We start from the raw sequence: 18,175 nt of genomic DNA, 5'->3' as shown, positions 1-18,175 counted from the left end.
TTTATATATATTGTACATAATGTACAGTGCTTAACAAATTAATTAGAACACCTGTCATATTTGTCTCAGAGACCATCCAACATCATGAAGTGCTTTAATGCGGACTCTTTCATTTTCAGTGAGCTCTCGACGTTTTACCATTTTGAACTGGAATGAGGAATTTCAAACTGAATTCACCTTTTTATACCCAAATTTGAGCAGGCTCACTGGGCTTCTCTGAGAAGTCAGAAATTAATCAAGCATAACATTCAACCACTAAAACTCATTTTTCTGTTCAGGAATGCAAGTAAATAACTATAATTTGGCATATTAATAAAGAAATAATAATGTGCTTTAATATTTTTTTCAGCTGTTTTGTAAATCAGTAAATTTGAAAATTCATGGGTAACAATAATAATTATATTTACATTTATATTTATAAATGTAAATATATATATTAATAATATTTTCCAGTTGCACTACTGCTGTTGGACTCTGATAAAGATACAGTGTGCATCAAAATGTAAGTCCTCTGCACCTTATTCAATTGCAAAAAGTGACTTGTGTTCTCCAGTTTTTCTGGATTTACCTGTGCAAAAGAATTGATTGGATTTGATCTTTATTTATCACAAACATATCCAAAAGAAAACTAGCTTTCGTTTTGAAATATCTTTTATATCAAACTGCAACTGTTCATTGGAATTATGATGTGACAAAAGCAAGCAACAGCAGGACTAGCTTTAATGGTCAAAGTTAGAAAAAAAATGTCAGGAATCTTATTATTCCTCAGAAGTATGGTATGGAATGATATGGTATAATGGAGTGTTTCAGATGTTTTAGACAGAAAAGTCTGTGCTTGTACCTGTCAGACAAAAGACATGCCCTGTGGTGACACACAGCAGCTTTTGTAATTACTGTATAGTCATCTGGGAATGTTCCAGTAAACACACAGCATGGCTGTACAAATGAGTACCTACTGGCACTTTTTAATGAAAATGTGAATCCTGAGAACTTTGATTATAAATGGACTCAGACCAAGACAAAGTCTCTTAATGTATTCTCCCTCTGGCTCTCACTGATTGGTCAATTTTCAGACTGCTTTTTTTCATCCCTGCAGACCTTTATAATCGTGTGTGTATGTGTGTCCTCTCCCTGAATTAAAAGAAAGATGTGAGATTATTAAAAGACCCAGTAGTAATTTGTTTGTTTGACCTTAAGCTAAAAAAGACTCACCTCAATTATGAGGTGTATTCTGTAGGGAGCCGTTTTTGAAGGATGGGTTTATATGCAGGTGAGAAAAATTTACATCATAGTTGCTCTATTCCAGAGGCTCGCTGTTGCACAGCTGCTGTGTGTGTGATGTTTTTACAAAAGAAGAAATCCCTTTTCTGACTTGGCTCTGAAGCTGCCTGTCTTTATTTTTTTTTTTTTTTTTTTTTCTAAAGTTGGAACTTCGAAAAAGAGCCGGAGGCTATAACTGCAGCTCTCTGGCAAACAAGATTAGTTTGTGCTTTACATGAGGAGAAATAAACGAAAGCCAAACCGGGTCAGCATGTTTAAATACTGTTTATATTTCATTCAAACAAAGCTGAGGGTAGTGGCTTTCTTCCAGTGCAGTATTATGTTCTTGTTGTGCCAAGTCTCCTTGATTTCTCTTATGCTTAAGAAATCTTAAATACTACTTCATAACACAACATGACTTTCCTTTTATGATGAATGGCTATAGACAGCCCTGGTGCTTGCTGGTAGTGTGCTATAGTGCTGGAATAAGTGACTAAAAGGGGGGCATCTTAAATCTAATCTTACAAATATGAATATTCCTTTATCCAGGTACTACACACTTTATTCTGTCTTAAAAGTTGGTGAGACAAAAAATCTCAGTAAGCTCTGGCCATATTAATTTTTTATGTTCTGATATGAAACTGTAAGTTTTAACAATTCAAACTATTCCAACTACCAAAAAATATGTGCAGCTTATTTCAAGATTAAATTTTTCAGGCCTAGTTTCATGAGTTCTTTCTTCAGTTAATACACAAGGTTTTGCTCACCTAAGCAATGATATTCAACTTTTCCACCATAAAATAGCAGTGTTTAAGTCAATCTAATGGCACAATTACTTTCAACAGGGAGGATAGTGTCTATCCCATTTCTACAGTGCACCCCAGTTCTCGAGAGGCAGGTAAATACAGCTTTGCAGCACGAGTTCACACACCAGCCCTTGTCTAAAAGAAGCCAGTTAGATTATCTCAGTTCTGTTTGATCCAATGTCTCGTGCTTGGGCACAGAAGAGGACGGTGATGGAAGCCATCATGAGAAAAACAAAGTGACCAAACAAAACGCTTGACTTAAATAAGCTTGTCGACATTGGAGTGAGCTGTGCAAGAAAGTAGGCTGCAAGTTTGATGTTGGGGGTACAGGGAGAATACCTTAAAAGCTTTCTATGCTTTAATGCAGAAATATAGACTTTTTTTGTTATTTAAATGTTCCCACATGTGCTTTACATATGTTTATTTGATTACGGATTAGTTAGATGGCCCTTCATTTTTAAACCAACATTTTTAAAAAGTCTTCAAAATAAGACATTATTGTCACTTTTCAATGTAAAAGTATGGCTTGAATTATTAGAATCTTCCACAAAGTTTACAATTTAAATCTACTAATATCTGTCTTTTGAATTAAAATGTATTTTTCACATTTATGCACAAAAATAAGGCCAATAAATGTCCTGCATTTTTATTGCCAAATTAAAAGGAATACATATATATTCATATATTCATAAACTTACAGCAATCTAACTGGTTAATAACTTACTTTTTTACATTAGTAAAGAATAGAACTGTGAACCATAAACCAAGTATTATTCTTTGCATCATGCCATGCATTGGTTGCATCGTTTCATCCCAAACAAGAACTGATGCTGGTGTTGGTGGGTTGAGTTGAATTTAATTCATCTCCTCGCCAAGAAAATCACACTCTAATTTAGTTTTAACAGTGTGAATTGTGTGTCTCTGCATGTGCATAGGAAGTTTCTTCATTTCAGGATGAGTTAATTGCTGATTGAGCCTCTCCACTACACCTACATGCACACACCTCTCCTGTGACCACACATTTCCACATAACACTGCCCATTACTTACTCCGGCAGTGACTAACACATGAGAACAAACAGGGTTACCATCGGCATTCAATTAAGGCCTTAATGAACCTGGCCTTGCGTGGATTATTTACTCAGCTAGAAAAGCAATCTGCACATCGGCCTCAACTATTACTGCCTCCTCCATGGTCCTGTAGAGCATCACCCAGGGAACACTCGAGTCTTCTTTTCTTTCTGTGGTGGTAAATAAAGTACAGAGAGTGACAAATGGAGCGACGGGATATTTCAATGTGGGAACTATATGGGGTATAAGCACCCTCTTCAATGTTCAAAAGGAAGATGAGGGAGTGCAGTGCTGAAGAATCAGAAGTGGTGCATTGACATGGTTTTCCCTTTGTTTGATTAGACATCATATACTAGAACTGCACACATGCTCATGTATTAAAAGTAGTTTGGCATGAGGACCTTGCTTTGACTAACGGGCTGTGTGTACGAGAAGAAAAAGAACACCTGCTTTGTTCATAACTTATCAACAAGCTGCTGCAGTTACACAATGTTACACTTATGCTTCATCAGCCAACAGCTCAGGATTTATTTTCTTCTGACTATCTTTGTCATACTGACACAGCTGGCTCTATGAAAGAAAAGCTGCATTTCTCTAAATGTGCATAATGTATGCTTGGATGAATACAGCCGGTCTGTTCTTTAATTTAGCACAAAGCTGCCCACGGTGACTCCACCACATTTACTTTGTTTAATGGTTGTGCAGGAGGTACTGCCTTCATTATAAAGGTATTTGTTTTAGTTGAAGGCCTGGGATCACATTCAGTGGCTCCTTAAAATAATGCTTTGAAGTATTTCAATCATCAGTTTGGTCATAAAACAATAAAGTGTTAACTCACCGAGCAGCTGGCTGCAAATTCAGTAATGTCTATTTGTCTAAATAATGTACAGCATGCAATATAAAGGTGGCTCCAAGTGGACAGCAGCTTTATGCTGACTGGCTGGCAAAGTGTTTTAATTGTTTATTGACAACAGCAATAGTGTCTAGTTTTACAAGGCCGCCTCAGTAACAATGCTGGCACTGGACCTCCCAGTTTAAAGTTTAGTTTAATTAATCATTGACCTTGTTTGTGCTCTCAGCAGAGTACACAGGCTGATGTGGTGCCATCATTTAGGCTGTCTGCTTTGCTCAAATATTCATCTAGTGCAGTGGTTTTCCTTTCTCATTAGAAAGCCCTTCCAAATCTAGAAACAGGCTAAAATCTTACTATGATTGGTGGCATGGCTGTGTGTCTGCCTCGATTTGCACACCACATCGTTTGCCTTAAGTGTCCTTGATATCTATCAGAAGACTTCTAGGGTGAACTATCTGAAACTGGTGCCTTGATAACATCATAAATATGTGCAGGTATTCTATAAAAACCAAAACTGTTGCACCAAGTCATTATCCAAGGACTTCTGCTGCATTCCATTTACCTCAGAAGTCGGATGTCGGAGCTGGGAATGACATCACACCTGAGTTTAACCCGCCTCATTTGTTACGAGTACGTAAGTGTAAGAGACCGAGCTGGAAAACAACTGGATTTGGTTGAAACACACACAAAAGGAAATGTATGGATGAGATGATACACCTACTTCATGATTCCAAATCAAAGTAAGCTCTCTTTAAAGCACTTCTCCATACTCAAATCAAACAGGATAATACAGGAGATGTCTCACATGATGGTGTCAGAATCATTCAAATTACTGTTGAATTGCTGTTCTGTCAGCTTGAGTCGCCAGTGCTGCGCAAACATATTTGAACATGGGACTGTCTCTGCCTAGCCAGCATCACACAGCAGATGGGCCATGTGATTCTTTGTTAAAGCTCCATAAAAAGTGTGTGCACTAAAACTTTGTAAATAAGTAAGAAGCCACAGCTTTGAAGCTCTATTTGTTGTGTAGCTGGCCTATCACCACGAATACATACCTGCGTGCAGAGATGCTGAGCCATTATGCGGTTATTTGGGGGAAATACACCCCTTTCCACGCAAATTGGCCTTATAGCATCTAATGATGAGGGCAGAAATAGCACAGCACAAATAGAGTAAAGCTTAGACTACTGTCTACGAGAGCTTATGGAGGTTCTTGCCAGTTTTTATGACATACAAACTTTCCAGGGATCAGTAAACAATTTTATCTCTGTATGACTTCCAAATAAATGATATGCAAAAAAGGTAGGAAATTATTACTCAGACATTGCCATTAGAAAGCCATAAACAGGAGTTAAATCAGTCTGAGGCCCCCAGCTGCTTGTTTTGCATCCATGTGTGACACCATTATGCATGACATGGATTTGGTTATTTTTTTCATTCAGAGAGGAAATCCAAATACGGTGGTGCTTATGTGAACATATCAGTGTTGCCTTTAACTTAATGAACTGTTATTCTGAATATCTAACACAGATTGTCAAAGTCCCTGATGGGTTCGGGCAGGATTGACACACCGGTTGCGGGTCCATATGGAAGTTGATGGCATGCAGGAGCTAGCCGTAATGATCAAAATCCAGCATGAGCCGGTGGGAATGGGAGAGCTTTAGTTTTATTTAATACAAGGGTTCAAAGACCCAGAAAATAAAGAGAGTAAAATGTTTCCGGCTCAATATGAGGTTACTCTGAAATCACCAGCAGGGTTTGTTATTAGTGGTGTAAAGATAATCCGATATGGATCGGTTAACTGATCTTGTTGTCTGAGTGCATCGGTCTGCGAAGCCCTGGACCGGTAAAAATGCGGCACGAACCAGTCTTTGGACCGGTTTTAACATTACTGATCTGTTCATTAATTGCTGCTTGTTTTCATAGCCCGTTCTGCCATGCTCTGGCCCAGAGTCTGTAATCTCGCATGACCCACGGTGACCTTTTACCTTTAAATGAGCACCTTTAAACCTTTACCTTTAAACGAGCACCTACAGCGAACAGAACGTTCACCGTAGGTGCTCGCTAGGTAGCTGGATGTGTTTCACCGGTCGTTGCCTAAACGTCTTTCAGTTACAGTTTTGCACCTCAGGAAAAAGTCATGTGGACTTTATATGAAGGAAGGATAACTTTTGAAATGTCTGCTCATCTGTACGCTTTGAAGAAAAGTGATTAAGAATCACGGCAGCTCATAAATCTCACCTGTTGAGATGGCGGAGCTAAAGTTTAGCTAAGATGCTAACGCTAAATGCGGCACAAACAGACCCGAACACAAACACTTTTCTGAGTTAAAACTCTTCATTTAACAACAGCCCCTTTATTCACAGTTTACAACCATAACGTGTTGTTGGGAGTGATTGATTTGGTGACATAATCAGTACATCTGAGCCCACTGATATGATATTACACAGAGAGGACTTCACTGAGCTGGAGATCAGCTGTTCTCCAGTGAATTGATTCAAGAATGAAAACAATCAAGAACGGTCAGATACTCAGAGAAAGGAAATAACAATGTTTTTACAACATACAGACTGAATACTTACATTAAGAGGAATTATGAAAGGAAAAAAAATGTATAGAAAGCTGTATTAATTTGACTGTTTTCAATATTATTTTAACCCCTTGTATTTCTGTCCTAGCAGACACACAGAGCTCTGTCTATCTAAATCTCCTTGTGACTTTAAATCCGTTTTAATTTGTGCTTTTTGGGAAAATTTGAATTAGTTTGTACTGTTATTGGAATTAATAATGCTAAGGAAGTTACAAGTACAGAAGGATGAACATGTACCAGTAAACACTCATTGTAATATTTATCTCCCAATTTAATGTCAAAGTAAGACACCTGGATGTGATGAAAACTTTCTTAAACATAATTTCAGAATATTAGAACAGGAGGCCTGGCATTTAGTCTGTTTTATAACTAAGATCAAATAAACTTAGAGATTATGAAATGGTCTTGTTTTCCCCTTTTTGCTAATTTTTGTTAAAGCAAAAAGTTATTTTGATTTTATAATAAGATTGTCATCAAATCGGATCGGACCAAATCGTTCTGTATTTTAATGAATCGTCAGTGAATCGAATTGTAGTCTGTGAATCGAGATTCGAATCAAATCAAATCGTCTTGAGAAGGAGAGATTCACACCCCTATTTGTTATAAATTAATGGCTATTCAATCATTTGAAAGTCATTGCCAAATCAGACCACTACTCTGCATCAAAGATGGTCTATAGATAAGCTTACTTTGCCTTTGTTTTTTAAAGGCTAGTAGAACTGGATTCTTAATCATCCAAAGTTATTTGTAGCACAGTTAGGAGCAAACTGTTTCAAAAAAAATCCTCCAAAATCAGTCATGTAACCCATCACACAGGTGTAAAAGTGAGAACTGAAAGAGACCTACTTTAAATATAGATATCTTAAATAAAATAAATCCCATTAAAACCTTCAACAGAGGTATCTCATTGGTTTCAGAGGGCATTATTTAAGCAAGGTCAGCACCTTTAACAACCACACATTAGACTTGTGAAGTGAACTGCATAAGACAGTAAAGCTTATGTAAGGGAAACCAAATGAGGATGCGGAGGAGAAATGGTCTGTTTCTAAGGCACTGAGGCCTCCAAGCTTAAAATATCACACTAAATAAATCACAGCATCCTGACTATGAGTCACGCTGGGCTTCTTTGACCTTATCAACTCACTTAACTTTCTTCCCTAAATTTACTGCGCAGTGAGTGAGCACTTTTAAAAAGCAGAGTAAGGATAATAAGAGAGGACAGCTGTGCTCACCTGCACTCTCTGGGCTGGTCCGGGTGCTGTTCTTAGGGCCTCTGCCGCCAATGCAGGAGGGAAACCTTGCTTCTCAGCCTGTTCCAGCAGGCATAGCTGGTGCGTGATGCTGTCCATCTCCTCCTGCAGGCGCTCGGTCTCGACACTGATCTCTGCAATTTTCTCGGCAGCAGATGCCGTCAGGAACGCTTCTTTGAGATCCACCAGGTGAAGGGTCCTCTTCTCCTCCAGACGCACTAACCGGCGGAGCTCGTCGAACTGGCTGTTCACATAGGCCTCCAGCTCCTCTGTAGACATCTGAGATATGCAGATGAGAGGGACAGAAATATAGAAAAGGTTCAGGGAAACTAAAACGTTGCCAAGGTGGATAGAGACACTCGGCTACTATCTTAAAGCTGCATAAAAGGACTACTTAAGCGCAAAGATGAGTCATTAGGATGAAGTCAGAACATGGAAAAGTGGGGAAAGAGATCACACTCAAAAACAACTCCAAGTAAAGATAGGATGAAATTTTAAGGAGACGATTCAGGCATCCAGAGGTGAAATAGAGGCATACATATAAAATGGCTGCAGTATAGGGACCACGGGTCTTTTTTGTGAATATTATTTTAGTTTTAATGGGCGCGCTGGTCTCTGTCATGCAGTATCTAATTGATGGCATGAAGAACATCCCCTGGAGGCAAGCTCCATACATCCCATCTGCAGATAGAGACCTCAAAGGCTCCTTCTACCACGGCAAGCCATCTGTTTGGCTTTCAAGGCAACTGAACTGCTCACTCAGATAGTTTTTTAATCCATTTCCTCCTCTTCCCCTGATGAGGCTCTCTTTAGATATGACTCATTACCTTAAAACACCTCAATAAACAGACGCCCCCCTGCAAAAGCTTCCCCTTTGAGGTGGTTCTGCCTCCAATGCAGACGCTTTTATGATGTAAAAATAAAAGGAAAAGGCACCCCAAAATCTCTTGTCATGATCCTGTCTCCTGAATATGTTGGAACCGCTTCATTCTCTGAACATCAGCTGCTCCGTTTCTCCCTCTTCCCTTGAGCAGATCTCCACTCCCTTCCTTTCCATCTATTTTATCTTGTTTCCCTCAGCCTCCCTCCCTCCAGTGAAGCGAGGATCATCAGTCTTTAACTCAGGTTGGCAGAGACGCGGCCCCCAGGGGCCTGAGGTTGTATCGTGTATTTGCCATTTCTGCACAAGAGATCAGATTCTCCAAATTGCTCATTAAACCAAGAGCAGAAAGTAACAATTTTAGTTTTCTCTCCTTGTTAGTAGAAGGTGAGAAAAAATGCACACAGTTCCTTCTGGATCAGAAAAAGTAAATTAGAAGCATCTAATTGTAAAGCAGAGATTAGTTTGTTTTTTTCTGAACCAAAAATCAATGCTCTAAATGCATGTCTGGTGAATTTTGAACAGACTACAGCTGCCTTAAACCAGAAACAAGCTCCTTTCCTTCCTAAGTGAGATATCTGTGTATTGAGCATTGAAGAGAAAGAAATTCTACATGCAGAGGGGGATAGAGGGAAGTGCTCCAATAAAATAAATCCCACTCAATTACAGTACAAGCTGATTTAATCTTTAAGAAGAGGCTTTACTTTAAATCTAAGCAGTCTGCTCTTAAAAAAAAAACATTAAGAAATGATAAGAGATATAAAATGTAATATTTTACAAGAACAAAAGCTGTACTGCTTTGGCTTATGTGTAAATGTCCCAAACATCTAGCTGTTAGTATTTCCTTCTAAAAAGCTTTGACATGTGCTTGAAATCAGCATTTCAGCCCATATGACAAACTAAATCAAGCTTTACAGTTTCTCAATGAATTCACAAACAGCAAGCAGTAGAGATATTTGGGTTACTTGATGATTAGCTATGATTGTCAATAAACCAAGTCATGAAGTCAAAGGAACTACTTACAGAGGTCAGAGACAGGATTGTTGCAAAGCACACATCTGAGGAAGGTTACAAAAAAATTCTAGTGCCTTGAAAGTTCCCAAGAGCACAGTGGCCCTCATAATTCTCAAATAGAAGAAGTCTGGCATGACAAGGACTCTTCCAAAAATCGGTCACCCGGCCAAACTGAGCAACTGGGGAAGGAGGATCTTAGTAAGAAAGGTGACAAAGAACACAATGGTCAGCTTGACTGAGCTCCAGAGTTCCTGTGTGGAGATGGGACAAAGTTTCAGGACAACCATCACTGCAGCCCTCAAGTGAACTGGGCTTAAGGCAGAGCATCTCCCTTCAGTACAAAACACTGAAAGTCTGCTTGGAGTTTGCAAAAATCTCCATGTGGAAGCCAATTGGAGAATACACACAAAGTGTTTGGGAAGGGCAGGACTTGGACATTCAGTGACAAGACAAATGTGACTGTAGGCATGTGCAGCTCTGGTAAGTAACGTGAGCTCAACAGTTAGGTGCTGTTGTAGTTCACAAACAGCTGAGTTTGTTGGTGGCTCAAACTCACACCAAGGCCAGTCAGAAAATAGGAAAACATCTCCATCAGTGCTGTTTTATGCTCCTGTTTTGATAGAGAAATGAGGCACAGTGTGGATGACTGCTACACCAGCAGCTGGTGCATGGCTCACAGTACAACTGCCCATAAGTAGCCCAAACTCATGCTGAAGTAGGTTGGCTCTCTTTCTGACATGACGTGCTTTCAGTGCAGTTCTCTGCTCTTTATTTAATAAAGAAATGTGCTCCAGTTCAGATTAAACTGCTGCTATACAATAGCTACATCTGAGCTAATCACTACACCGGTGGAAGCCATTACTATCAGCTTCCAGTACAACTTAACCCCACCCATAGCTACCGCCTCGTCTTCCTAAAATGACACTCATTGGTCAGATCTGTTCTAAGACCTGGCAGAATAATTTTAGATTGGAGCTTTCCAAGATGGAGCTGCCTGATGACAGACATGGAATCTAGCCAGTGGAGGTGTTCATAAATCGTCCAGTTTTAATGTGATTTTCACTCTGTCTCTGTAAGGCGTTTGTTGCCGTTTTGTATTATGTATCATTGCTGGTTCTGGTGTCACGGGTCTCTCGATGTTGGAGGACTACTCTGCCATTCTTTTTCTCCTACTGCAGGAAACCTGACTTATTTTGTCAATGACTGGCCCATTATTCTGCTATATCTCACTGTGCTAGAGTACAATGAGTCGCACATTGCAGCATACAAAAGAGAGGGGCAACAGGCCCTTTTGCTCCCAAAATAAAAGCTTTAGTACACACATACAGTGGGAAGTCTTTACCAGATACCATGTAGCAGACTAAATTAAAGTTAATACATACAGTACACACTGAAATGCAACACTATATGATGGATGAATGGATGGATGGATGGATGGATGGACAAACAGGTTGGAAATTCAAGACTGTTAAATACTACATTTGTACCATGTAAAATACCTGGCTGGCAATAAAACAGACTTGTATATTGAGTTCTGTCATCTCCACTTTGGATTAACACTGAATTAACCAATATTACATATCAAATGAACACTGTAGGAGAACTTTAATCCCCCATTTCACTTTGTGTGCACAATTTCACAAACTCAAACAATTTGGCACAGAGATCTGTATGTTTCAGACTCTTGATGTTGCAGCAGATGTCAGAGAATGGAGGGAAAGCCGTTAGCAGACCTCATGAGGAAATTGTACTACTCTGTACATGTTTGTGTGATGCTGAAATGTTTAACAGAACTTTTCTCCTTTGGCATCTTATTCATCATTAATTAGACACATTTCACCACTGAATGTCCCAACCTCCACAGAGCCCCTGGCCCATACAGTCCCAGCAGCCTTTATGGTAGAGGGGAGTTGTGGTCTCTGTGTTTGTGGTGCAGGAGCCCTGTGCCCCTCGGCCCTTTCACTCAGCAACAGAGTTTCTCTGAGAATTTGTCCGGGAAGCAAGGATAGAGCATTCATGTGTGCTAATCTTCATTTGCATTGCTGCAAGCAGAGGCCACAGAATGAGGCCTCAGGAGAGAAAGCCGCACCATGCTTACAAGGGCAGAGTTAGAGGGAGGACAGGCGATAAAGGAGATTGAGGGAGAGATTTTGGGAGGAGTTAGGACATCTGGGTGACAGATTTTGAACGCTAAGAAAGCTAATTTCACTTTCCAGCACAAGTAGGACAAAGCAAAGCTGATTAGTGAGGCCAAATTCATTTTTGGTCATGTTTTTAGCATTCTTTGGATCATTGCTGAGCCTATCTGCCGAATTCAGAAAAAAAAGTGGAGACGCAAGCAGTTTAAATATTAAAAAGGTTGTCATATTTTCAGATTCATACATTCTATGTAACCTCCAGTACCGCCTCATGGTAAAAAATGGAAATGAATGCAAGGAAGTTAAAATTAAGTAACTTTCTGAGCAGAATATGGGAGATGGGAAAGGTGCCACTGGAAAGTAAACAACTTCTTGTGACTGAAAATAGTTCTTCCCAAAAAGAAAGCTGTGATCAGTGGCTTCCTATAAAAAGAAATCTTGTTAGACATCACTCCTAGACTTCACATGATGGAAATAAGGTAAGAGGCAGTCAAATAGAATTAACTTAACACTAGCGTACTGTGTGACTGCTTATAAAAAAGGTTGTGCTACTCATTAGTGCTGATTAAAAAACTCGAGGAAAACAACTGACGCCCTTGGGAAGAAAAATAAATCAGTGTAAAAAAAAAAACAACAAAAAAGTGTTGTGTTGCTTTGGCGGGATAAAAGTAGACTGCCGAATATCAAAGTAGCCTCAGCTTTTATCCTAACCTTAAACTACATCAACAGAAATGGGCTTATTATTACAAATGCATTTTATTTTCTACTTTCAAAAGTTGTTGCAGACACCCGGTGTGCTGCATGAAATTACATTCTGAAGTTCAATACTTTGAATAGCGGTGCAGAGAAAAGAAATCAGTCTTGAACTTTTTCTCAATTTTAAGCCTCCTTCAGCTTCTGTAAAGAGATGAAAATTTCACAAGCATTAAACTCTAAAATCAGCATATGGATGCAAAAATGTTTAATCTGGCTTTGATGCTTCAACTAGGAAATTTTGAAATTCAACGTCCATGGCCAAAGGAGTGCCCTGCTGCTTATTTGGAGGTCTGTTTTATTTTGATGCTGTTTCTTAAAGGCCTTAGAAAGCATTAATAGAACATTAAGAGCAAATGGATATGAACTGTCTTTGCCCTTGGCAGTTTGGGCCTCATTCCAAGTGAAAAATACTCTCTATTCCTCTCTTTTTTATGCTCTCTTTTATCTCTTCCTGAAATGAGATCCTCTAATTTAGCCTCTAAAACAACACAACAATTCTCAGAAAGTTAATTTGGAAAAACACAAGCTCTTCAGAAGGTGCTACAAAGTAATAGAAAGTGGGGGAGTAAGAGGGAGAGTTTAAAAAAATGAGACAGAAGGCTTTTGGTTTTATAATAGCAGAGTTTCAATAAGCAGCACCTTTTTATTGCTTTTCAGACAGGCAATGTCAGCCAAGCAACTTTCTGGGGAACGATACCGAGTAATTCAATTAAAATGCCGTGAGAGGAGAAAGAAAGGGAATGGCAGCCTTAAAGAGCAATGGGAGAGAGGGTTAAGAGAGAGAAAGAGGAAGAAAGAAGGATGAGGTAAAGCAAGACAGGAAAAAAAGCAAGATGAATACACCTAACAGCAGCAGCCAAGTCTTTTCATGCCTCTCCCGTCTGTTCCTCAGCCTCAGCTCCCCTATAAGAAAACTTTAATGTGTCTGCTGCTGCTCTTGTAGATTTTATGAAGCAAGGAAAATGGATGTAGCTGCCACACACACATATATACATTTGAGACTGGAGCTTGATGCTACTGTGCTGCCTCAAGATATGGGACTTCTCTCTGAAGCTGCAGTGAGCGGCCCTGCAGGCAGCAGGGTGTCCTGGACGACACCCTGCGTGGCAGAAGTTGTGTAAATAAAACATGAGAGGGAACATGAGGTAAATATTCTGACTTCCTGCTGTCCTGGTCTGAAGCCACGACATGCATCACATATAACTTTCAGCACTCTGGCTGTGCAAAAGGCAAGCAGGCTGGCTGAATGACAGACAGTTTCTAAGCCCCCTTGTGTGACATTTTGCCTATGATCCTCAGCTAGTATGTATGCAACATCATCATTGTTGTTTTGTATTATATGCCATTCCTTTATCCAGAGCAGAAATACAAGCTTTAACAGATTACAATCACCACAACTGCAGTAAAGAACATAATGGGGGAGAGCAGATGAGCTAGCACAAGCTAAAGGTTAACTCTATTCAAAGGAATCAACGGCGGATCAGGTGAGTATCAGTCTGTATTTGCCTACACTGTAAAAAATGTCCGTAGAAAATACGGCAAAAGACTGTCAAATAGCAACAGTAAAAGACCGTAAAATAAATAAACATATATTACTGTATAAAATACACAGAATTGCTGTAAATCAAGCAACGGTATGAAACATAAATTTTTACAATTAAAGTACGTAATAATTACAAAATTGTGCCGTTTAAACGAAAGAAGATTGTGAAAATAAAGGAAAAATACTGTAATCTTCAAGACGGGCAATTACTCTAAAAATTACAGTAGTATTTTGTTAAAATTACAGACTTTTCTCTCATGTACATTTAAATTCACAGTAAAAATCTGTGAAAAAAATTGCAATCACATACCGTAATTTTAGCAGGGACAAGAGGTTAAAAAACTGCATGATCAGGAAAGTTCTGTAGAAAATACAGTAGTAAAACCTGTCAACCTGCAAAACCTGTGAACAAGCAGCAATTTGTTGTGATGTTCAAATTTGTTTCTAAGTTCTACAACACATGATGCTGACTTGTTAAATAATCGGACAGTTACAGTTAATATGAAAACCTTATTGAAACAAGAATGGTACCAAAAATCATTTTGTTTGTTCTTAATTTGATGGATGAAAGTGGTCAATTATTTTAGTTTAACTGATTTATTGGAAAAGAATGATGTTAATTGCTCTCACAAAGAATGCCATTGCATTTGTAAAGCCATTCCACTTCCTTTAATGCATCTAACACAAAATACATTGATGTACTTTAATGTTTCAGTCAATCTTTCAGAACTGAAATTGGATGACACATATTACCGATAGGAAATATAACAAGGTAATTGGAAAGAACTATTTTATATATACATAAAGAGAGAGAGAGAGAGAGAGAGATACATACTGTATATATAATATGTATATAGTACAGTTGAATATATAGTATATACATTATATAAATACAATAGTTATTTTTACTGGTTAAATAACTTAAACATGAATGCAAATAGAATGACAAGAAACCCTCCATAATCAGTTTTAAAAATGAATGTGAACTGTACATATAGTCTATCAAATTGATTTCTAAGGGAAAAAAAAATTCTTAAAAAAAAAACAATATGAAACCATGGTTTAGTTTCTGAAATTTTAATTTACTTCTCATACCTTATGTAATTTAATCTAAACTTCTCTTTACCTGTATGTGGGGTTATTTATGTCTAGTAAATACGTGTTGTTTCATGTGCCTATGCTGTATTAACTCTTGGAATCTGTTCAATAAAGTTGTATCAATATAAAAAATAAATATATAAAAATAATTTTGAAAAACTGTTTCCCGTCGCCATTCAACCCTGTCTACACAGGAACGTCTTCTATTCTGTCTGTACTAGAACAGCGATTTGGGTGTTTAAAAATGGAACAATTTGGAAACGAGCTCCAGAGTGAACAGTTTTCATTCACCTCCTTCCATGCACACAAACAGTGCTGCTTTCTCGAAATGCGTTTGCGCATTGTGGTTGCAGTCAATTGCCATGCGCGAATACGGTTTCGCGCAGGCGCGGGGAAAGAAGGACCTAATACGCATGCGTGTGTGGTTCGTTGGAAAATCAAACCGCCAACGGCTGCCTGGTAAACTACAGCTTTTTCGTGTCTTCTGTGGTCTCGTGTGCGCGGAAATATTTCATAAAGTTGCTGTCTGCTCGTAGAACGAGCTGCAAACGAAGATGGAATACAAAGCAGGACATTGGCGTGTATTAATTCGACGTCACCCGGAGCATCAGCCTACGAGCTATTGGTAAGGTATGTAGAACCTCTTTGTCGTAGTGTCAAATATTTCTTGAGTTCTTTTCATTCAGTAACACCACGTGTTTATAGGTAGAAGTTAAATGGGTCAGGAGGCATTTTGTTTCAGTTCTAGACCAGCCAACATTGCTGTCTGATTTGTATTTTTGCTGTCATTTTAGCGTGGAGAACGTTGAACACTTGCTGTGTTGGGGTCCATAAGTGAACCCCAAGCTCAGAGCTAACTCCGCCCACTTCAGACTTTTGAAAAATGTACAAAAAATGGGCGGTTGGGTGCTGGGAACACTGGGAAGAGGGAGAGAAAAAGGACGGAGTTTTCCAGATGAGGTGGGAGTGACCGTGAGGACCGTGATGTCCCCTAGCCAAAAGTGAGAGTCCCGCCGCAGCACTGATGCTTCAGAGCGACCTAAGGTGAAGGATTTTTCCCCTTCAGAGTCACATTCATATCTGTGTTCAGAGTCATATTCATATCTGTGTTCAGAGTCCCCTGAGGCAGGCTTTCCAGCTTATTCCTACCCTTCCATGAATATGGCGCAACTTCCGCTCCGTTCTATCTAAATGGGACTTTGTATAGAAACGAGATGCTAAACGTGACTATTAAAGCAATTTTGATACCAAACTACATAAACTTAGACTGCTTAACCTCAAACGGGATAATATTATTATTATTTCTCTAGCCTCTATTGGAGAGTTCAAATTGATGACATTACTTTAGATAACCTACACGGGCATATTTAGCTAACTTTATTAGCTTTATATCAGTATAAAAAGATACATTTCTAGTTTGTGGAGTTGCTGAAATTCTCATTTTACAAACTAATCCCTCTTAAATATGGGAATTATATTTATAAAATTATCCATGACTCAAGTTGCCAGCTCTTCAGTTTGGTAAATGTCAAGTTTTGTATTAAGAATTAATGATAAATTAATACTAAAAGAATCACATCCCCGATGCACTTAGACAGTGGACAGCATGTTGTGAGAGACATATTTAACTTTGTCATAATATTAGTACCATGAACATAGCAACAGGTACTGAGCATTGCAGAAAATATGATTAAAAAATTTCAGCTCATTGATTTAACAAAAATGAAGCAGTATTTATTACAGCAAATATTTATTTATTTCAGAACAACCACTGTGGACACTAAATCACTTTAGTAAGCCTTTTGAAAAATCATGTTTTGCTATTATTGTTACTGTACTGGAAGTTCCACTTCCATTCATAGCTACAGTAGACCCCCAGGAATAATGTGGTATCCACCTTATTTACTTATCTACAGCTTATAATACAAACAATGTGAACATGTGATAACAAAAATATAAATATTTACAAATTCCAGAAGAATTCCTATTGAAACAACTGTCGTTCTTTGTTAGCGTCCATAGTTAGGTGCTGTACTAGAATACATGTATTTAATGTAGCCTACTTCCGTTATGGCACCGGAAGTTTCGCCCATATTCACATTTACAGTAGCGGCCCCAGGAATAAGGTGGATAGTGTGGTGGTGGACTGTGGTGGTCCTGGGCACTACCTGTTGGCTCCAGCACCTCCTAAATGCACAATGGGGATATGTGCACGTCAGTGTCATGGCACTAAAGATTTAATAGCTCACTTGATTTTTGCAGGATGCCACAAAGCTCAAGATTCAGAGAGGACAGTTGGAGGGCTGCTCAGAGGACATAAAGGGCTTCTCTCCTGTTTCGACAAAAAAGAAGACAACCTCTTTTGCCTTGTTGAAACATTCTTGCCAGATGGGGTACCAGTGGAAAGCCTGCCCCATGTATTGTTTTTGTAGTAAGTGGATCTCAGAAACACTTTAAAGACTCATTTGGATGGTAATGGATGATTTGCTTGTAATTCTTTTCTACTTTTATCATCCTCCCAGGAGCCTCTTGCTAGGCTTCAAGGCAGCTCATGCTATGCATTGACCAGCATTGGGATCCACTCAGGAGTTCCTACAGAGGTAATAATTTTTCCTCTTTAGAGGTAGTTATATGGTATAGTGTAATGCTGGCAAAATGTTTTATTTCCTTCCAGCCGTGTGCATCATATGATACAATATCAGTTATTTTTATAACTGTGTTATCGTCACCTGTAACAACTGCTATCCTGAGGAAGACGGTTCAGGACAATAAGAGCCAAAACTAACAGACTGAAAAACAGCACATATCCCAGAGCAGTTGCAATAATAAACTAGAAAAACACTCAGAGAGCGCAGACCTCCGCCATTAGCCCTATCTCCCAATAGTGAAGAGTCCTTTAAAATTCCTAGATCAGGCG

General features: G+C 38.9%; 1 protein-coding gene across 3 annotated transcripts in view; it reads right to left on the bottom strand.

Moving 5' to 3' along the window:
* Positions 1 to 18,175, bottom strand: part of trim44 (tripartite motif containing 44) — an 88,643-nt gene that overhangs the window by 52,664 nt on the left and 17,804 nt on the right. For all 3 annotated transcript variants that reach the window (XM_041796317.1, XM_041796315.1, XM_041796316.1), the window contains exon 4: positions 7,812 to 8,108. In XM_041796317.1, the coding sequence (XP_041652251.1) occupies positions 7,812 to 8,108 (297 nt within the window). The remainder of the gene's footprint in view (positions 1 to 7,811; positions 8,109 to 18,175) is intronic.

This window comes from Cheilinus undulatus, linkage group 9 (genome assembly GCF_018320785.1).
Source record: "Cheilinus undulatus linkage group 9, ASM1832078v1, whole genome shotgun sequence".
In the NCBI taxonomy this organism is placed as follows: Eukaryota; Metazoa; Chordata; class Actinopteri; order Labriformes; family Labridae; genus Cheilinus; species Cheilinus undulatus.
This window is presented reverse-complemented; position numbering and strand designations above follow the sequence as displayed.